This window comes from Trachypithecus francoisi, unplaced genomic scaffold (genome assembly GCF_009764315.1).
Source record: "Trachypithecus francoisi isolate TF-2019V2 unplaced genomic scaffold, Tfra_2.0 Lachesis_group17, whole genome shotgun sequence".
NCBI lineage: Eukaryota > Metazoa > Chordata > Mammalia > Primates > Cercopithecidae > Trachypithecus > Trachypithecus francoisi.
The window spans coordinates 59793866-59816085 of record NW_022681462.1 but is presented as its reverse complement, the minus strand read 5'-3'; the positions used below and the strand labels follow the sequence as shown (position 1 = coordinate 59816085).

The 22220-nt window shown below is 39.0% G+C and overlaps 1 protein-coding gene across 3 annotated transcripts in view; it reads right to left on the bottom strand.

The window, feature by feature from the left end:
- The window catches only part of FBXO11 (F-box protein 11), a 100373-nt gene that overhangs the window by 16534 nt on the left and 61619 nt on the right, over positions 1-22220 (bottom strand). For 2 of the 3 annotated variants that reach the window (XM_033175785.1, XM_033175783.1), the window contains exons 2-12: positions 16929-17056; positions 16712-16793; positions 16152-16296; positions 13191-13320; positions 12111-12194; positions 11902-12034; positions 9959-10065; positions 9764-9875; positions 9566-9672; positions 9347-9484; positions 140-357 (exon numbers count right to left, since the gene is read on the bottom strand). In XM_033175785.1, the coding sequence (XP_033031676.1) occupies positions 140-357; positions 9347-9484; positions 9566-9672; positions 9764-9875; positions 9959-10065; positions 11902-12034; positions 12111-12194; positions 13191-13320; positions 16152-16296; positions 16712-16793; positions 16929-17056 (1384 nt within the window). The remainder of the gene's footprint in view (positions 1-139; positions 358-9346; positions 9485-9565; positions 9673-9763; positions 9876-9958; positions 10066-11901; positions 12035-12110; positions 12195-13190; positions 13321-16151; positions 16297-16711; positions 16794-16928; positions 17057-22220) is intronic. The other variant, XM_033175784.1, reaches the window with a different exon arrangement.

Genomic DNA, 22220 nt, shown 5'->3' with positions numbered 1-22220 from the left:
AGACTTTAACTAGGAAAATCTATTTTATAGTAGTCAAATGTCTAACAAAAACTTTCAAGACTTAAAGCTCAGTATCTTGACTTTTAAGACAAACCTTGAAGTGAAAACGTAATTTTCACCCATAATTACATGTAAATACCTTATTGTTGGGTCGCTATTTGAGGTAATCCATACACCTGCAAAGTTGTTTGCATAGATTTTATTCTCTATGAATTGTCCTCTTCCTTTTTCATGGACATATATTCCTCCAGTCTGCCCATGGTGAATTTCACATCGAACCACTGTGGGGTTAGCATAGGCTTTTACTTCAAAGCCTGCTATCCTATTTCTGTGTATGTTGCAACTTTCAAAGTAACCCTGAAAAATACAGAAATTAAATCTGCAGGTAAAGGCTACTTTACAAAAAAAGAAATGCCATTTAAAAAACATTTCAATGCATACCTAAAAATTATTAGAAACATTTAAGGCTGGGCGTGGTGACTCACGCCTGTAAACCAGCACTTTGGGAGCCCGAGGAAGGTGGATCACCTGAGGTCAGGAGGAGACCAGCCTGGCCAACATGGTGAAACCCCCTCTCTACTAAAAATACAAAAATTAGCTGGGTGTGGTGGCTCACACCTGTAATCCCAGCTACTTGGGAGGCTGAGGCAGGAGAACTGCTTGAACCCGGGAGTCAGAGGTTGCAGTGAGCCGAGATTGCGCCACCGCACTCCAGCCTGGGTGACAAGAGCGAAACTCCGTCTCAAAAAAAAAAAAAGTTTAAGAGTAAGAATAAAAAACAGGTATGTACACTAAGCTTCAAGTAATAATCATGGAAAGAAAACAAGTTAAATTTTTTTTTTTTTTTTAACAGACAAGGTCTCACTCTGTTGTTCAGGCTGGAGTACAGCAGCACAATCATAGCTCATACAGCCTCAAACTCCTGGACTCAAGCAATCCTCCCGCCTCAGCCTCCTGAGTAGCTAGGACTATAGAAAGGCACACGCCACCATGCCTGGCTAATGATTTAAATGTTTTAGCAAAACAAAGAACTATACATCCTCATTAATAAGTCCAAGTACATTCAAAGGCATGAAGAAAAAACAGCAAAAGATTTATTCAATAAATGTAGATGAATACCATTAACTAGTAAGTATATATCCTTCAACAAAAGGTTAAAGTCATTAAGAATATAAACCCTGGCTCCCTTAAAAATGTCCCAACAAGTCAGCTTCTAAAAGTTGTGGCTGGGCCTCCCAGCACTTTGGAAGGTCAAGCAGGGAGGACTGCTTGAGCCTAGAAGCTCAAGACCAGCCTGGGTAACATAGTGAGATGTCGTGTTTACAGAAAAAATTAAAAACAAAATACAGGTGTGGTGGCATGTGCCTATAGGCCTAGTTATTAGGGAGGCTGAGGTGGGAGGATTGTTTGAGCCTGGGAGGTTGAGGCTGCAGTGAGCTGGAATCACACCATCTCTCCCGAATGGGTGAGAGTCTCAAAAATAAAGGTTGACCAAAGCACACAATCAGAGTCTTACAATAAGAGCAATTTTTAAAAAAATTTCACCTTAGCCCAATAATAGAGAACTGGCTAAATACAATGTTTTTGAAGACTTATGTTCATCTTATACAAGTTAAATGAAAAGAACAAGTTTTAAAGTAGTATACATTATGTATAATCTCAATTTTGTTTAAAGGAAATTTGAAGGATGGAACAAAAATGTGAGATGATTATGAGTGGTGGAATTATGGATAATGATGTCTTTCTTCATACTCTGAATTTCTTAAATTTTCTATATAATGGACATGTTTTACTTTTATAATGATAATGGAAGTTACCATAATTCTGATATCCTAAGGCCGAAGACTCAACGCAGACTATATTAAGAAAAAACTGAATGTGCTTAATCTCTTTCCTCTTTAAAATCCCTTTAGCACTAAGTATTTTTCTCATGTTACTTTCATGTATTGCCTTATATTATTTCTATATTTATATATGTCCATTTCTACCCCATCGTAAGCTTCTGTCTGGACTATTCTAACTTCTGGAGCATGTACGTAAGACTTTACACACAGTAAGAACTCAAACAGGATTTGATGAATTTTGTGCCAAATTTAGTAGAGGTTAAAAAGGTGATATTCTGAATACTCTAGTATACTACATGTTTAACTCTTCAAGAAAACAGGCCTCTAAGAATAACATACAGAAGTACTTTTCAGATTTCATTTTCTAATAAAGAACAAATTATCTATAAATTATCTCTCTACATTTGAATTATAATCTTATTCTTTTTATAAAACAAATCGGGGCTATATATAAGACAGCATCTTCAAATATAAAACTTTTTCTTTGATTTTATACAGAATAAAAGTGAATACACACTGGGTGTATAAATACACTGTTATGGCAAAACTGACCATCAAAAAAACAAAAAGAGGCTAGACAAAGAGACCTTAATATTAGATTAGGATTATTCACCATTTCAGATGTTTTCACCCATGAGGAGGGAGCACAATTAGTTTAACCCTTAGTCTCTCTCTGCCAGGAGTTGAATGACGTATCTGGTGGATTTTGTCTTTTTTTTTTTTTTTTTTAAGAGACAGGTTCTCACTTTGTTGCCTGGGTTGGAGTGCAAGGGTGCAATCACTCACTCACTGAAGCCTTAACCTCCCGGGCTCAAACGATCCTCCCCACTCAACCTCCCAAGTAGATAAGACCACAGGTGCATGGCACCAAGCCTGGTCAATTTTTGTGTTTTTAGTAGAGATGGAGTTTCATCATGTTGCCCAGGCTGGTCTCAAACTTTCAGCCTCAAGCAATCCTCCCACCTTGGCCTCTCAAAGTGCTGGGATTACAGGTGTGAGCCACCATGCCAGGCTGACAAATCTGAGTGGTAAACTTTTACAGCGCTGCAAGCAAAATGTGGTTATCTCTGAATGCAGTGATCCAGCAAAAAAAAAATTGATATACACTGACTAAACAGCATTCAAATGCAAGGGATAATCTTTTTGTTTTCTTTAGGTTTTGATTTTACATAGTTAAGAGACTCAACTAGATGCACAAGTTTTTTAAGGCAAATAGCAGCCCTCTCCCTCATTTCCTTTATCTAGAGGCCCCCACTTTTAATTCTTTTAGCTGATTCTTTTGATTCACCTCTATCTTATTAAGTAACACACTGTGTTACCAAATCTTGACTTTCCAGTTTTAGGTATTATCCACTGACTTCTATTATGGGAGAGTAGAATTTAGCTCTCCTACCTCTCTATCCCCACAATATATACTCACACATTGTATCCTTTCAGCGTAGCTGTACCCTTAATTTTGGTTAGATTAGTGTGCTATTCAGAGTTGAGCCATAAAATATGACTATATATTCTTTGCTGCACAATTTTTTAGATTTTTTTCTCCTTTGCTTAGCTTTCTAGTGACAACTCTACCCTAAACTTGCTGCCAGTTGTCCAAATCACTTCTCTTTTTATTTTTTTGAGACAGAGTCTCACTCTGTTGCCCAGGATGGAGTGCAGTGGCCCAATCTTGGCTCACTGCAACCTCCGCCTCCCGAGTTCAAGCAATTCTCCTGCATCACCTCCTGTAAATCACCTCTTACTACATTTACATTTATATTAGGCTTACCAATTTATCTTCCTGAACAGCTTTACTGGACCTTTAACCTGCTCCAATCTGGTTGGCTGCCCTGGTCACAGGCATGCAGTCATTTACCACATTGTATTAATAATTTAGGTTAAGGATTAAAAATGTCACCTAATTCCATCAAATATAATCTGTATCTTTTGTTTCAGAGTAACTTTCAAGAAAACAAAGCAGCAAAAAGTTATCTTTTCTCAATGACCTTAAAATTAGAAGCCTCCACATTGCCACAACTATGATTTTACTATCTTTAGAAATGACAAAGATTGATTGACTTATAGTTTTATAATTTTGCAAGGAAACTTATCTTTATTATGGATTCGGTTAATGTAATTTTGTTTCAAGATTTTTTTTATTTTTTGGGGGGGTGGGTAGGGACGGAGCCTCTCTCTGTCGCCCAAGCTAGAGTGCAGTGATGCAATCTTGGCTCACTGCAACCTCTGCCTCCTGGGTTCAAGTGATTCTCCTGCCTCGGTCTCCCGAGGAGCTGGGACTTCAGGTGTGAGCCACCACGCCCAGCTAATTTTTGTATTTTTAGTAGAGATGGGGTTTCACTATGTTGGCCAGGCTGGTCTGGAATTCCTGACCTCAAGTGATCTGCTTCCCTCGGCTTCCTGAAGTGCTGGGATAATAGGCATGAGCCACTGAGCCTGCTTCAAGATATATTTTAATAAAATGCAACCATTTTGTTAAGAGATACCTCTAGTGCAAAATAATTCAATAATACCGAACTGTAAGAAATTCGAAAAATTTTTTTTTTTTTTTTTTTTTTTTTTTGAGGTGGCGTTTCACTGTCTCCCAGGCTGGAGTGCAGTGGTGTGATATTGGCTCACTGCAACCTCCAAATCCCAGGTTCAAGCAATTCTCATGCCTCAGCCTCCAAAGTAGCTGGGATTCCAGGTGGGTGCCACCATACCCAGCTAAGTTTTGTATTTTTAGTAGAGATGGGGTTTTGCCATATCGGCCAGGCTAGTCTCGAACTCCTGGCCTCAAGTGATCCACCTGCCTTGGCCTCCCAAAGCGCCAGGATTACAGAGCTACCAAGCCCGGCCGAAAAATTTTTTTTAAGAAAACAGGAATCTCCCTGTCACCCAAGCTGGAGCTATCACATCTCATTACAACCTTGAACTCCTGGGCTCAATCAATCTTCTTGCCTCAACCTTCCAAGTAGCTCTAGGACTATAGGTGTGTGCCACCATGCCCAGCCAATTTTTATAACATTTCTTTAGTAGAGATAGGGTCTGTCTCAAACTCTTGGGCTCATGCGTCCTCCTGCCTCCACCTCCCAAAGTGTTGGCATTACAGGTGTGAGCCACTGTGCCCAGCCTCTGCTTTGTCTTTTAATGCAAACCAAAAAAGTTCCAACATGTATAATTTTTGAAGTAAAATATTCTTTTTTTTTTTTTTTTTTGTTGTTGTTGAGACAGAGTCTCGCTCTGTCGCCCAGGCTGGAGTGCAGTGGCTGGATCTCAGCTCACTGCAAGCTCCGCCTCCCGGGTTTACGCCATTCTCCTGCCTCAGCCTCCCGAGTAGCTGGGATTACAGGCGCCCGCCACCTCGCCCGGCTATTTTTTTTTTTTTTTTTTAGTAGAGACGGGGTTTCACCCTGTTAGCCAGGATGGTCTCGATCTCCTGACCTCGTGATCCGCCCGTCTCGGCCTCCCAAAGTGCTGGGATTACAGGCTTGAGCCACCGTGCCCGGCCAGAAGTAAAATATTCTTTATTAAATATGACAAAGTAGGCCAGGCACAGTGGATCTCTTGAGGTCAGGAGTTCTAGACCACCCTGGCCAACATGGTGAAACCTCGTCTCTACTAAAAATACAAAAGTTAGCTGTGCGTGGTGGCAGGCATCTGTAATCCCACCTACTCGGGAGACTGAAGCTTGAGAGTTGCCTGAAGCCTGGAAGGTTGAGGTTATAGTGAGCCGCAATTGCACCACTGCACACCAGCCTCGGTGACAGAGTGAGACTCTGTCTCAAAAAAAAAAGACAAAATAAAAGGCATTCAAGAGTTTCACAAGAAACTCTCCAGATTAAAAAGAGAGAAAAATGCTATCTTCATTGAAATAAACTTCCACAACTCTAATCTATAAAAACACTTACCAAATACTGTGAAATCTGGGTAAGAGGAGGGTGCTGTGAGCTAACCAAAGTTAGTACCTTAGACTTTCAGTGAAGTATAGTTTTCCCCAAGTAACTAAAGGCTATAATAAGCTTAGCTTATTATTATCTTCTAAAGTGATGAAATCTAATGGCATGAATATGCCATGTATTTTTTTATTGTTTGGACAGAGTCTCACTCCTCTGTCGCCCAGGCTGGAGTGCAGTAGCATGATCTTGGCTCGCTGCAACCTCTGCCTCCCACCTCCCCACTTCAAGTGATTCTCATGCCTCAACCTCCCGAGAAGCTGGGATTACAGGCACATGCCACCACGAGGCAGCATTTCACCGTGTTGGCCAGGCTGGTCTTGAACTCCTGGGCTGAAGTGATCTGCCTACCTTGTCCTCCCAAAGCGTTAGGATTACAGGCGTGACCCACCGCACCCAGCCTCAAAAAATTTTATAGCCATTTGGCACTGCTATGACACTTTATTCATTCATTCATTCATTCATTCATTCATTCATTTTTTGAGACAGAGTCTTGCTCTGTCACCCAGGCTGCAGTGCAGTGGTGCAATCTTGGCTCACTGCAACCTCGGCCTCCTGGATTCAAGTGATTCTCTTGCCTTAGCCTCTTGAGTAGCTGGGACTACAGACATGCGCTAACACGCTCGGCTAATTTATGTATTTTTAGTAGAGACAGGGTTTCACCATATTGGCCAGGCTTTTCTCGAATTCCTGACCTCAGGTGATCCACCAGCTCAGCCTCCCAAAGCGCTGGGATTATAGGCATGAGCCACCACGCCTGGCCTGCTATGACATTTTAATCTTATTTTACAAAAGTAACAACTCTGCATTGAATTGAATATTAAATAAACAAAAAACAACTGGAGAACTGTGAACATTAACAGAAAATTTGATGATATGAAGGAATTATTCCTAATTATTGAGGAGTGAATTAGCATTGTGGTTATATGAAAGAAAAAAAAAACACCCATCTTTTAAAGACACATGGTAAAATATTTACAAGAGATGATGAAGTCTGGTATTTACTTCAAAATAAACCAGAGTGTAAAGAAGGTCGTAAGACACATGAGGTATTGATTAAACAAAACTGGCCATGAAATGATAATTGTTGAAGGCAGACAATAGGTACCTGGAGAGTCATTATATTATTCTCTCTACTTTGGTGTATGTTAGAAAAATTTCATTAAAAAATGTAAAAATTAAAGGCAAGACCCACACTGGAAGCAAAATAACAACAGAAAAACAAACTATGGAGACGTGGTAACGAACACGGATTTGAGAAACTCACACAACACTAAACAGAACAGAACATAGCAATATAAATAACAAGAAAGATAGCTAAGTTTCTAAAGAAAGGAACATATGGAACAGAAAAATAGTAAAACAATACGACATCAACAAAAGCCAAAATATGGATACTGAGGTAGAAGAGCAATCTTTCAAGCAAAGAAAAAAGAATGAAACCCAGTGTGATCTCAGAGTTCTCAGCCATGCTCAATGCTAGAATAGAAAAATGTCTACAGAATCGTGAGGGAAAGAAAGAAACTCAGCTAAGTTAAAAGGCAATGGATAGTGATTCTCACATGGCGAGAATTCAAGCTATAATATCCATAAGCCTTTCTTTAAAAAAAAAAAAAAATGACTGGATGACAAAACCTAGCCATACCAAGAATGAGTCAAAATTTTAAAATTCAAGAATGGAGAAACCATGATAAAATAACAAATGATAAATAAATACAGAATAAATATAGACCAGTAACTGTAGGAATGCAAATGTTTTAAACCTTTGCAAAATAAAAATAAAAATGATGGGGTGGGGATAGGTTGAAATACTTTATAAATCTTAAAATTTTTAAATCTCATTAATCCTTAATGGAAATATCTACCTATAGCATTGCCTAGACTTATTTTTAAAAATGCTGTAATATTTACAAGCCCAAATCTATTCTTTAAAATGGTATAGGAGCGTGTGTGTGATGAGGAGTAACTTACTATGGTGAACTTTAATAAGGGACCATCCATCACCAGAGGTCTTTCAAAAATGATGAACTTGGCCAAGTGTGGTGGCTCACGCCTGAAATCCCATGCAATGGCACACATCTTACATCTTGGCTCACTGCAACCTCTGCCTCCTGGGCTCAAGCGATCCTCCAGTCTCAGCCCTGCAAGTAGCCGGGACTACAGGTGTGAGCTACCGTGCCCAGCTAATTTTTGTATTTTTTGTAGAGACGGAGTTTCACCATGTTGTCCAGGCTGGTTTTGAACTCCTGAGCCCAAGCAATCCAAATGCCTTGGCCTCCCAAAGTGCTGGGATCACAGGTGTGAACCACTGCACCCGGCCATGGTCTAGTTTAGTCTCAAAAAAGAATTCTGCATTGGCCAGACGTGGCAACTCATGCCTGTAATCCCAGGATTTCGGGACGCCAAGGCAAGTGAATCACTTGAGGCCAGGGGTTCAAGACCAGCCTAACCAACGTGGTGAAACCCTGTTTCTACTAAAAATACAAAATTAGGCAGGTGTGGTGGTGCATGCCTGTAATCCCAGCTACTTGGGAGGCTGAGAGGAGAATCACTTGAACCAGGAGGTGGAGGTTGCAATGAGCTGAGATCACACCACTGCACTCTAGCCTGGGCAACAAGGGTGAAACTCCATCTCAAAAAAAAAAAACTAAAAAGAACAAACAATGAAAATAAAAAATTTTCTTTGTCGTTGAAAATTTGTATACATGAATCCAACATTCCTAGGATTGCTTAATGTTGTATAACAGGCAACAAAACCTCACCATAATCCTATTTGCCACAATGTTACGACCCTCTATCCCATCTCAGACTCCTCAACAGAAAATTTTACCAATGTTGTATTAGGACTTGACAATTACCTCAAGGAAAATTTGACATTAAATGGAAAAAAAAATCTGAATAGACATTCAAAACATTATTTTGAAATGGTGATCTCAAGCTCAAAAAGTCATGTCTCTAGAAAATTATGTAAAACTATATAGTAATATTTAAAACACAGTATACTTCACAAGGATGCCTAATGTAACTGCTGCATAACGTTTTTAAAACTGATATTTTATCATTATATCTCCTATTAAAGTTCTGCCAGTTTAAAATTTTCAAGAGGAATTAAATGAAAAGCAAAATAACAATGAAACCATTATATCTCAAAGTATACCCCACAAACTGTGTTAGATTCACTTATGGTGCTTATTAAAAATACATATTCTAGGTCCCATCCTTGGAAATTTTGATTTATTAAATCTGAGGATACAGGAATTTTCATTAAAACAGAAAGCTTTTGGGTGACTTTTATGCACACACACATTTGAGAATTAACGGGTTATACCTTACTCCCCTCAAAGATCACATATATTGCCTAAGAACGCTATCATGTCTACATGGATATGTTTGATGTATAAATTTACAGAGTAAATGTTGCATATTGATTTTAAAATATAATGCTGAAATTGCTTTTAAACCTATACTCCTCAATTCAGATAATTTGGTGATGAGAAAATAATGCTGAAATATACTTGAAATTTAACTGATGCAGAAGTCGGTTTTTCTATTAAAAATAAGTGTTCTTACCATGCCATGATCAAATGTGAACACACCAACATCACGTCCATGATGAATATGATTCCGTCTAATAATTGGGTTTCCATGATTTTTAACCCAAATCCCAGCTAATGCATTATTGGAAATTTCATTATCCTCATATATTCCCTACAATAAGTAATCAAAAACAAACGTCAGTAGAGCTTTTAAAACTTTTTTTTAAAAAAACCTGACAAAATTGAAAAATACCTGTGCATGATCTGTTATATACAGTCCAACATTTTCACAGTCGCTGATGTTACAGTGCTTGATAGTGGGACATGCTCCTTGACCACTAACACATACTGCAGAACCAACTGTAGAAAAATTAATTATTTATTTAAATACCTACTGGGCAACAATACAGTGACTCCAAATTTTATTGTAAAAGATAAAGAAAACACTAACCTGTACATGTACTTCGGATGATACAGTGATCAATAATAGGGCTACAATTTACCGTAATCTCTAAGCAGTGGTGTGCATTGTGGTGTTGTGCAGATTTGTCATCAGGGTTAAACTGAAAAGTAAACATTTTTTTTGAAATAAACAATTACTGCCTTTATGATTTCAACGTGTATTTTAAATCTTAACATTTCTTACCCTTATTGTCATATATCCAACATAAGCATCTTCAGAGCCTTCCATAAAAACGAAGGTTGAATCTCTAGTGTTTTCAATTATAACTTTGTCTGCCACTTTCCCAGGTGCTGTGGAGAAGATATTTTAAGCATATTACCTTTATTCGATTTCAACAGATGGGTATCTTTATGGAGGGGGAACTTACTAAAAACATTAGTACTGAGTAGTACGACTAATATTCACTATCAGTTAACTATGTTTCATCATCAGCCTTTGCTATATTCAAATCCATGCACAGTAATCCTTCTAATAACATTTAACTATAAATACTACGAATATAAAATGCAATGACATATTAAAAAATGGTTTCTTGTGGAAACAAAAACAAAAAATGTTTTCTTGTGGAAACCATTCTGTTTCTAGCAGCAGCACTGGAAACAGAAGCTCAAGAAGATAAGAGACCTCTATTTAAATTTATTTCCAACAGTGGCCTCTATTTAGAAAGTAATAAAATCACCAGACAAAAATTTGCTCTACTCTGTCCTCCCCATCTTCATGAGGAGATAGAGGAAGAAAGCAAAAGAGGCTGTAAATGCAAATTTCACTAGCAAATAATAATTAGTAGCTATCTTAAAATGTTCTATGTACTGTATCCTCAAAAAAAAACAAAACACAAATCTTCAAACGACTCAGTGTTCCACAGATATTACATTTATTCTTAGAAACTTGACCATAAATAGCTTTGAAATAGTACAAAAGTATTTAAAAATTATATTTCAGTTCCTTTAAATACATAGCAATAAAAATATTAGCATCTTTCTTTGTAATTCTCCTGCCTCAGCCTCCAGAGTAGCTGGGATTACAGGTGCACACCACCACACCTGGCTAATTTTTTTGTATTTTTAGTAGAGATGGGGTTTCACTATGTTGGCCAGGCCAGTCTTCAACTCCTGACCTCAAGTGGTCCACCCACCTCAGCCTCCCAAAGTGCTGGGATTACAGATGTGAGCCACCGCACCTGGCCGCATCTTTATTTTCAAATAAAAGATGAAAAAACTATTTTTTTTTGTTTAATGAATAACTGAAGGCAACTGGAGAAAGTACTAACATCAGGAAACATATACGGCCAGGCACAGTGGCTCATGCCTGTAATCTCAGCACTTTGGGAGACCCAGGTGGGCAGATCACTTGAGGCCAGGAGTTTGAGACTAGTCTGGCCAACATGGCAAAACCCTGTCTCTGCTAAAAATACAAAAATTATCTAGGCATAGTGGTGCACGCCTATAATCCCAGCTACTTGAGAGGCTGAGGCATGAGAATTGCTTGAACCCAGGAGGCAGAGGTTGCAGTGAACCGAGGTTTTGCCACTGCACTCTAGCCTGGGTGACACAGCTAGACTCTGTATCAAAAAAAAAAAGGGGGGGTGGGGAGGGAGGTGAAGAAAGAAATTTATATACAGCTATAATTTCTGAACTCTTATGTTTTCATTTCCTTCACTTAAAATATGTGTGATATTGGCTGGGCGCGGTGGCTCAAGCCTGTAATCTCAGCACTTTGGGAGGCCGAGACGGGCGGATCACGAGGTCAGGAGATCGAGACCATCCTGGCTAACACGGTGAAACCCTGTCTCTACTAAAAATACAAAAAACTAGCCGGGCTAGGTGGCGGGGGCCTGTAGTCCCAGCTACTCGGGAGGCTGAGGCAGGAGAATGGCGTGAACCTGGGAGGCAGAGCTTGCAGTGAGCTGAGATCCAGCCACTGCACTCCAGCCTGGGCGACAGAGCGAGACTCCGTCTCAAAAAAATAAAAAAAAAATAAAAAAATATGTGTGATATCTTCATTCCTACTTTACTAGCAGGATATTATAAAGGTTCAACTGGATTTTAAGTCACTAGCATTTTAAAAATCCTATCACATAAATGAGTAAAATATTAAAATTTTAATGACAATGCACTTCAAAATACCTGCACCAATCATGGTGATTGGAGATTCAATATATATCCATTCATCAGTATATATTCCAGAATGAACAAAGATAAGTCCATCAAAATGAGCCTCTTGTACCCCACCAAGGGCATCTTCAATAGTATCATAATACTAGAAAAAAATAAATGTGTCAGTACAGAACTGAAAGATTACCATTTTAAGTCATAAAAATAAAAATCAAACATACCAACATATTTTCTCTTCCTTTATATCTTGCAGGGTTACTGTAGAAATGTTCAGCAAATCCTGGCTTTACATGTGCACCTTTATACTAAAATGTCAGAAACAAAGCAAAACCAATGACTACTAAAATAAACCTTATATTTAAATCAATGTACAACTGCATGAACAACTTTTATTAAAAATCAAAAATAATTCTCAATTATTCCAAATAATTTTCTGTCATAGAGTACAATGTAAAATCTAAAACAAGTTATGATCCAGTAATACCCAGAAACAAAAAATAGGCTTTCTCAATCTCAGCATTACTGATATTTTGGGCCAGTTAATTCTTTGTTATGGGGGCTATCCTGTGCATTGTAGGATGTTTAGAGGTAATTCCTGGCCTCTACCCAGCCAAATATCAGCAGCACACCCTCCTCCCATTGCGACGATCAAAAAATGTCTCCCAACATTGCCAAATGCCCCGCAGAAAGCAAAATCATCTCCGGCTGAGACTCATTCATGAAGGACCATATATCAATTAAGCTAAACGTGGAAGTTTAAAACAACTACTGAACACTAATAATTTAAATACCCACCGAAATCACAACTGCTCACAGGCTACTAATACTTACTGTCACTAACTTATTAATGGATATGTCAGTAGTGAAAAGAATTGTTGAATATTCTGTTGGTTGACAAATGTTCATTGGTTTACCTTTAAAACCTACTCAACTTTTTTTTTTCCCCGAGACAGAGTGTCACTCTGTCGCCCAGGCTGGAGTGCAGTGGTGCGATCTCAGCTCTCTGCAACTCTGCCTCCCAGGTTCAAGCGATTCTCCTGCCTTAGCCTCCTGAGTAGCTGGGATTACAGACGTGAGCTAACACATCCGGCTAATTTTTGTATTTTTAGAAGAGACGGGGTTTCGCCATGTTGGCCAAGCTGGTCTTGAACTCCTGACCTCAGGTGATCTGCCTACCTCGGCCTCTCAAGGTGCTGGGATTACAGGTGTGAGCCACCATGCCCTGCCTAAACTTATTTCTTAAAAGAAAGTTATTTGCAAATGTATAATATAAACCAATATATTCTATTTATATTTCATACCAACTGCTGGAAACTCTCTTTCCAGGGATTTGGATGTTCATACTCTTCTGGATTAATCTGGTAGAATTTACCAGGTTCAGGATGCATCATAGGGCGAGTATATTCAAATACTTCCATATATAATCGTTTCCTGAACAGAGAAAGGAATTAAAATTTTCTTGATAAAATGTCCTTTAGATTAAAACAGTTTTGAACAACTACAACAATTATTTGAGGCCTCAAAAACTTGAGTAAGAAAATAAGAATAGACAAAAATGAATATTAAAACACAGGATTTTTCTTTTTTGAGATGGAGTCTCACTGTCATCCAGGCTAGAGTGCAGTGGCACGATCTTGGCTCACTGCAACCTCCCTCTCCCAGGTTCAAGCGATTCTTCAGCCTCAGCCTCCTGAGTAGTTGAGATTACGGGCATGCATCACCACGCCAGCTAAAAACAGGATTTAAAATGTGAAAACGTATTTTTCACATTTAAAATTTTCAGTGTAGTTGCATATGGAAATTCGTTTCTTTTCCTTTTTTTTTCCTTTGAGACATAGTCTAGTTCTGTTACCCAGGCTGGAGTGCAGTGGCACGATCTTAGCTCACTGCAACCTCTGCCTCCCGGGCTAAAATGATCCTCCCACCTCTGTCTCCCAAGTAGCTGGGACTACAGGCACATGTTACCCAGGCTGGTCTCAAACTCTGGAGCTCAAGTGATTTACCCACCTCAGCCTCCCAAAGTGCTGGGATTACAGGCATGAGCCACCATGCCTGGCTGAAAATTAGTTTTCCTGTGAAAATTTTCACAATGTAACTGTGTATGAAAATTGGTCCACACAAAAGAACAAAAAGTTTCAATTTCCTTACAAACTGTTCACTCAGGAAGGGGAAAAAAAAGTTATTCTTACTGTAAAAACATCATGATTATCACTTAAAAAGATAATTTTCTTTTTCTTTTTGAGACAGGATTTCACTCCTGTTGCCCACACTGGAGTGCACAGGCGTGATCATGGCTCATTGCAGCCTTGACCTCTGAGGTTCAAGTGATCCTCTTGCCTTATTTTTCCATTTTTTTTTGGTAGAAATGAGATCCCAGTATGTTGCCCAGGATGGTCTCAAACTCCTGGGCTCAAGTAATCTTCCCACTTCAATCCCCAAAGTGCTAGGATTATAGGCATGAGCCACTTTGACTGGTCAAAAACATAAGTTTCAGTAAAATACTTTGAACTTAATTTGTCCTATATCTTCAACCCATTTATATCCTATCAAGAACCATCAAATCTTCAAACTGGAGTAATGGTTAACTATTATCATTTTTGGTACAGTGAGCAATGCTGTTTTGTTCTGCTACTCTTCATTTTCATTTCTCCTTTGTAATTTTTCTCTTAAATGTAAGGTGTGGGCAAGGCGCACTGGCTCATGCCTGTAATCCCAGCACTTTGGGAGGCCGAGGCAGGAGGATCACCTGAGGTCAGGAGTTCAAGACCAGCCTAGCCAACATAGTGAAACCCTGCTTCTACTAAAAATACAGAAATTAGCAGAGCATGGTGGCAGGCATCTGTAATCCCAGCTACTCAGGAGGCTGAGGCAGGAGAATTGCTTGAACCCAGGAGGCAGAGGTTGCAGTGAGCCAAGATTGCGCCACTGTACTCCAGCCTGGGCAACAAGAGCGAAACTCCGTCAAAAACAACAAAAACATATATATATATATATGGTGCGCCTTTTGTGCATCATAAAAGTAATACATATAAGTGTTGTAAAACAAAAGTGTAAAGAACTATAGTTTCAATATATTAACTATTAACAGTCTGCCATATTCCCTTCCACTCATTTTATCTACAGATCATTTATTATAGTTGTGATTATATAGCATATTCAATTTTGTACTCTGTTCTTTTCTTTAAAAAACAGGGTCTCCCACTGTCGCCCAGGCTGAAGTGCAGTGGCACGATCATGGCTCTCTGCAGCCTTCACTTCCTGGGCTAACGATCCTCCTGCCTCAGCCTCTGGAGTAGCTGGGACCACAGGCAGAAGCCACCACACCTGGCCTCTTTTGACTTTTTATAACAGCATTTTTTCATGTTATTAAAAACTTGGGCTGGGTGTGGTGGCTCATGCCTGTAATTCCAGCACTTTGGGCGGCTGAGGTAGAAGGATCACTTGACCCCAAGAGTTCAAGATCAGACTGAGTAATAGAGTGAGACCCTGTGTCTCCAAAAAAAAAAAAAAAAAAAAAAAATTAGCTGGGCATGGTGACACATGCCTATGGTCCCAGCTATTCAGGAGGCTGAGGTGGGAGAATGGCTTGAGCCCAGAAGGTTGAGGCTGCAGTGAGCTGTGATCGCGCCACTGCACTCCAGCCTGGGTGACAGAGCAAGACCCTGTCTCTCGAAAAACAAATGAAAATCTCTTTGTAAAAATTACTATTAGTGGTTATATCACAACTCTCCAAGTACACATTACAAAGTTTACTTAGTTCATTCCCTTATTTCTGGATATTTAGATTATTTATAATTTTTCTCATTAACTAGGCTGTTATGAAAAATTTGTACATAAGGCAAAAAAACAGTTTCAGAAGTAGAATTACTGGGTCAAAGGGTATGAATTAAAGATTCATGAATACAACTGTTTGCCAAAAGTGATATATAAAACCTACATTCTAATCTATCAGATTTAAAATTCATTAGCTATTTTAAATTACACTAAGTTCTGTTTCTAAAAAGCTATTAAAAGAAAAACATTCCCCATAATCACTCAGTTGCTATTAACTGATAAATAGCAGAGAAAATACTTCATTTACTGATTTTATAAATACCAACTGGACTGACAGCCCCCATTTGTAACTTGGAATTGATAAGCATTTTAATTTTGTTCCAACTAATTGTAACTACCAACTTACCACTCCGACTTTCCTACCATGTTTAGCATTTTGGGCAACAAATAATATATCTCAAGTTAATAAGGAATAGGTTTTTACTTACCACAAAATTGGATCATTAGCAAGTTCACTGAAGCGTTTACATACACAAGCTGCTCTACAAAGATCCTGTTCCAGCAAGTAAGAGAAAATTTTTAGAACCACTTCATCTGGCAGTTTCTCCTGAAGATACTGTTCAGCAGGTGCTGCTGTGAAGAGATTAACATATAAACTATCATTCGAGCAGTAACTTTCTCATTATTTAAAGAACACCGTTTTCATTTTATCTAATGAATAGCTTTTTTTTTGGATAATGGTCATTTTATAAGCATGTGGGTTTCATGGGTAACACAGATTTATCTCTATCCTGAACTAACAAAAGTACTCCTTCTTTTAGGTATTATGTGCCATCTCAGAAAATGGTTAAAATAAATACATAAAAAGCATTTTTATACAACAATAAAAGTCAGAGGGAGTGGTCAGGGTTCTAAAGTTTATTCTGTAATAATCACTTTCTGAATCCCAAAGGTAATACTCGAATACATTTAATGTTCATTTTTTGTATCAAGCAAAATATAAAAAAAAATTATTTTACCCCATTTCTTACTCTCCCATAGGAAATACCTGATAGATCTTGTGATTTTCCAGACACTCGTGCACGTTTTGCACGATGACCGAAGTTTTCTGTAGTTGAAGTTGAGGCGCCCTTCAAAAACAAAACAGAAACTAGTAAAGCAAATATTCTTATCATCCATAATCATTACTTCTAAAAAAGGATGACATTCCCTTTTTTGTTTCCTTAAAACTCTTTCATTACAAAAAGAAAAGCAATTAAAGTTACCTCCATACTGTTCTTTGTGGGACACGCTGTTCTTTTCGGCAAAAGAGTTTTTCTACGAAGTTGGTATGGACTATTTTGTGCACCAGGACCTGATTCTTCTGCAACCATATCTGCAGGCACATCATCATCTGTTATAAACAAAAGCAGTAAGAAAAATTATACCCTTTTAAAAAACAGTTCTATGGATACAGAAAACTTTCTTAAAACTTCAAATTTGGGAGGGAGCAGATGCAAGTTTTATATGAAATTCCAACCAACTGGATAGCCATACGAAGGAATGTTAGATTTCTATAAAATATGGAAGACTTTTTTTTTTTTTTGAGACAGAGTCTCGTCTGTCGTCCAGGCTGGAGTGCAGTGGCGTGATCTTTGCTCACTGCAAACTCCGCCTCCTGGGTTCAAGCCATTCTCCTGCCTCAGCCTCCCAAGTAGCTGGGACTACAGGCACACACCACAATGCCTGGCTAATTTTTTGTATTTTTAGTAGAGATGGGGTTTCATCATGGTAGCCAGGATGGTCTCGATCTCCTGACCTCGTGATCCACCTACCCAGCCGTGGAAGACATTTTTTTTTAAAAAATGGTGAGGAGGATGTCCACTTGCTGAGAGGAGTGGCAAGGGAACTGGTACTACATGGTTAGAGACCATATAGGGTGAAGGTAGTTTGGCAAGGAGGGTGTCTATGAAGAGGAATAGCTCAGCATAGGGTATGAGATACCAAGTAGGGTAAAAAGGGTGTCAGAGGGTGGTCTGGTGTATAAACATCTTTTTTTTTTTTTTTTTTGGAGACAGGGTCTCATTCTGTCGCCCAGGCTGGAGTGCAGCGGCCCAATCACAGCTCGCTGCAGCCTCAACCTCTTGGACTCAAGAAATCCTCCTGCCTCAGCATCCCAAGCGCTGGGGCTACAGGCGTGCACCACCACCCAGCTACTTGAAAAAAAAATTTTTTTGTTTTTTTTAAGAGATGGGGTCTCACTATATTGCCCAGGCTGGTCTCAGACTCCTGGGTTCAAGTGATCCTCCCACCTTGGCCTCCAAAGTGCTTTCAACAGGGCACAGCTGCAGTGAGCTGTGATCACACATCTGTACCCAGCCTGGGTGACAGAGCAAGACCCTGTCTCAAAATCAGTCAATCCATCCATCTATGAGTTCATAATACTACTTTAAAAATTAAAAAAAAAAAAAAGATTATTTGAAAGATGCTAGTGGAATCCAACTCATCATGTTGAAAACTGGTAAATAACGCAGTGGCTCACGCCTGTAATCCCAGCACTTTGGGAGGCCGAGGTGGGCAGATCATGAGGTCAGGAGATCAAGCCCATCCTAGCTAACACAGTGAAACCCCGTCTCTACTAAAAATACAAAAAATTAGCCAGACGTGGTAGTGGGCGCCTGTAGTCCCAGCTACTCGGGAGGTTGAGGCAGGAGAATGGCATGGACCCGGGAGGTGAAGCTTGTAGTGAGCCGAGATCGTGCCACTGCACTCCAGCCTGGACAGAGCAAGACTCCATCTCAAAAAAAAAAACCAAAAAACAAAAAACAAACAAAAAACAAAACTGGTAAATAACAAGAAATAAGCAAACACTTATTCTTCCTCTCTTACATAAATTGAATCACCAGGTAGCTAAGTATTAGATGAGGGGAAGCTTCTCTTTAGAAACATTCCAGTAATGAAGAGATAATAAAATAAGAGAATCACCATTTTGCTATCTCTAATGAGTTAACAGATTTAACCAATGAGTATCAATAGTCTGTAAAATCACAAAAACAACCAGTAGTGTATATATATCTCCTATACTACTACCTATAAAGTCTGTCCAAAAACATCAAACCTGAATCTGATCAAACTTGGAAGAAACTCTACAGGTCAAACTACCAGTTTCTTAACAAATAAACTGGACAAAAACAGTGGGAGAAAAATAAGGAAAACTTTATAAAACACATTAAGAATGTACACTTTGGTATTCAAATTATTATTTGAGATGGAGTCTTGCTCTGTCGCCAGGCTGCAGTGCAGTGGCGCGATCTTGGCTCGCTGCAGTCTCCACCTCCTGGGTTCAAGCCATTCCCCTGTCTCAGTCTCCCGAGTAGCTGGGACTACAGGCACATACCACCACGCCTGGCTAATTTTTTGTATTTTAGTAGAGACAGGGTTTCACCATGTTGGCCAGGATGGTCTCTAGACTCCTGACCTCGTGATCCGCCCACCTCAGCCTCCCAAAGTGCTGAGATTACAGGCATGAGCTACTGCGCCAGGCCAAAGTATTTTTTAAAAAGCTAGAAAATGATTATAATACAAATGCTTTTAGTGGGGAAGGAGGAGAATATAATTATAATGGGAAACATAAAAGGCTTAGTGGCCGGCAAAGTTCTATTTCTTGACTTGTTGGTATTACAAAGATAATACCTTAATAATAACTCAACAAACTCTGTATTTGTGTTTTATGTAGGTTTCTCCACCTAGCTATATTTCATAACAAAGGTATAAAAAGGGAGTAGAGTTTGTAAAAGTGTAATATTTAAAAGTAGAGATCTCCAGTCAGCTAACCTTGGGTGTAAATAAACATTTTTAAGCCTACATTTTCTCATCTATTAAAGGTGACAATCGTATGTTATAACTGAAAGCTGCTAAAAACTTAAATATATGTAAAACACACAGTATGCCTGGGCTCATATGCAGAGTTCAAGAGGTATTTCAATTACTATTATTTCTTTTAAATATTATTTGATTAACATCACTTTCAAATGAAACTTGGAAAAACAAGGAAATTTTTGTCTAAAAAAAAAAAAAAAAGATACAGGGTCTCACTTTGTCACCCAGGCTGGAATACAGTGGCACAATCATGGCTTGCTGCAGCCTGGATCTCCTGGGCTCCGGCAGCCCTCCCACCTTGGCCTCCCGAACAGCTGGAACTATAGATGTGAACCACCACACCTGGCTAATTAAAACGAATTTTTTTTTGAGACACAAGGTCTCACCATGTTGTGCAGGCTAGTCTCAAAACTCCTGAGCTCAAGTGATCCTCCTACCATGGCCTCCCAAAGTGCTGAGATTATTACAGCTGTGAGTCAATGTGCCCGGCTTGTAAATTTTCCATGTACTGCAGGAATCACAAAAAGTAGCCAGTATGATACGCTTAGGCATTTGTGGAACTCCCTCCCTTTGAGGTTTAGTATGTGTAACTCTATAAATGTTTGTATATTAATAATATGACTAGTAAATGTCCTATGTGTGCTTGAAAGGAACATCAACACTAATTTTGAGAGTACAGTTTAAACATGTCTAAAAGACGTAGCTTGTTAATTGTGTTGTTCAAACAGTCTCTATGCTTTCATTTTTTTCACTTTTGTTGAGGGTGGTGGTGGTTTATTCACTGGCTTCTGAAGGAAATGTGCTGAAATCTCCCACTATATTTGTAGGTAGTCTCTTTTTTTTTTTTTTGCCTGCAAATTTTTGCTTTATGTGCTTTGAGATAATATTATTTGGACACAGAGATTCAAGATAACTATTTCTTCCTTGTGAATTATTCCATTCTTCATTATGTAATGCCTTTCTTCATCATCTTCATTATGCAACGACTTCCTTCATCACTAACAATGCTTTCTGCCTTAAAAATCTATTTTTGGTCTATTTTTGCTTATTCTTAACCATTTATTGGCCTAGATTTGCTTATTCTTAACCATTTATTGCTAGACTTTTCCTTTTCATCTAAGGCAAGAGTATCTGTCTAATCTTAAATTTAACCCATCTACTGCCAATTTCCATGACTATATATTTAAAAACTAAATCTATTTTGGTTTGTATCAGTCTAGTATTTTTTAAATCCTTTATTTTCAATTTCTTACTTTTATGGATTACATTTTAGATTTGCTTCTTTTTTTTTTGAGATGAGTCTTGCTCTGTTGCCCAGGTTGGAGTGCAACGGTGTGATCTCAGCTCACTGCAACCTCCGCCTCCCAAGTTCAAGCTATTCTCCGGCCTCAGCCTTCTGGAGTAGCTGGGATTACAGGAATGCACCACCACGCCCAGCTAATTTTTGTATTTTTAATAGAGACAGGGTTTCGCTACGCTGGCCAGGCTGGTCTCGAACTCCTGACCTCAGGTGATTCGCCTGCCTCAGCCTCCCAAAGTGCTGGGATTACAGGCGTGAGCCACTGTGCCTGGCCTAGATTTGCTTATTCCTAACCATTTATTGCTAGACTTTTCCTTTTCAGCCAAGGCAAGAGTATCTGTCTAATCTGAAATTTAATCCATCTACTGCCAATTTCCATGATTATATTTTTAATTTTGAAAAGTTAATTTTTTTCCAAGTCTTATTGTTTCTTTTTCACACTGATCTATTACGTCATTGCTTCATTTCCTTCTTTCATCTCTTCAATCATTTCACTCACATTTTATATTCTCTCTCAGATTGTTCTGTCATTGACTTTGTTCTTGAGTGAGCGTTTGACTAGTGGGCACTTTTTCTAACTCTATGCATAATTAGGGAAGTTATTTCAGGCTCTATGCCACATGCCTGGGTCTTTGTTCCAGACATACTTTGAAAAGGCCCAAGGTTATATATCCTATCCCCATATGTGCAATAAAATTCAACCCCAGACACCTTAGAACATATGCAGGACCAAAAGTCCCCTATGCTATATACAGCAACACTAGCTCCCGTTTACTGTTCTGATTTTATTTCTCTGATTTCTGATACCTATGAATTTTCCTCCTCTTCTTTCCTTCCTTAAAAGTTTAGTTATATATTTATAGTTTTTTTCTTAATGCACATTTCTTTTGTTTGTTTTGTTTTTGAGACACGGTCTCACTCTGTTACCTGGCTGGAGTGCAATGGTGAGATCTTGACTCACTGCAACCTCCGTTTCCCTGGCTCAAGCAATTCTCTCACCTCAGTTTACAGGTGTACACACCACCAGGCCTGGCTAATTTTTGTATTTACCTAGAGACACGGTTTTGCCATGTTGCCCGGATGGGTCTCAAACTCCTGAGCTCAAGTGATCCGCCCACCTTGGCCTCCCAAAGTGCTGGCTGGGATCACAGGCATGAGCCACTGTACCCAGCCCTTGTTGCATATTTCATTTTGATATGTTTGTAGTATGCATGCATGTGGGTTAATGTCTCTATCAGCTTGTTTGCCACGCCCTCAGTAGTCAGTCCAATTCCACAACACTCAAAAGTACATTCTCAAACTTTTCATCCTATACAACTCCCTCTTCCCTCCCTCACCTTCACCTTAAAATCTGTCGATCTTATTACCACAGATACCCACCCACCCCATCCTGGAATCC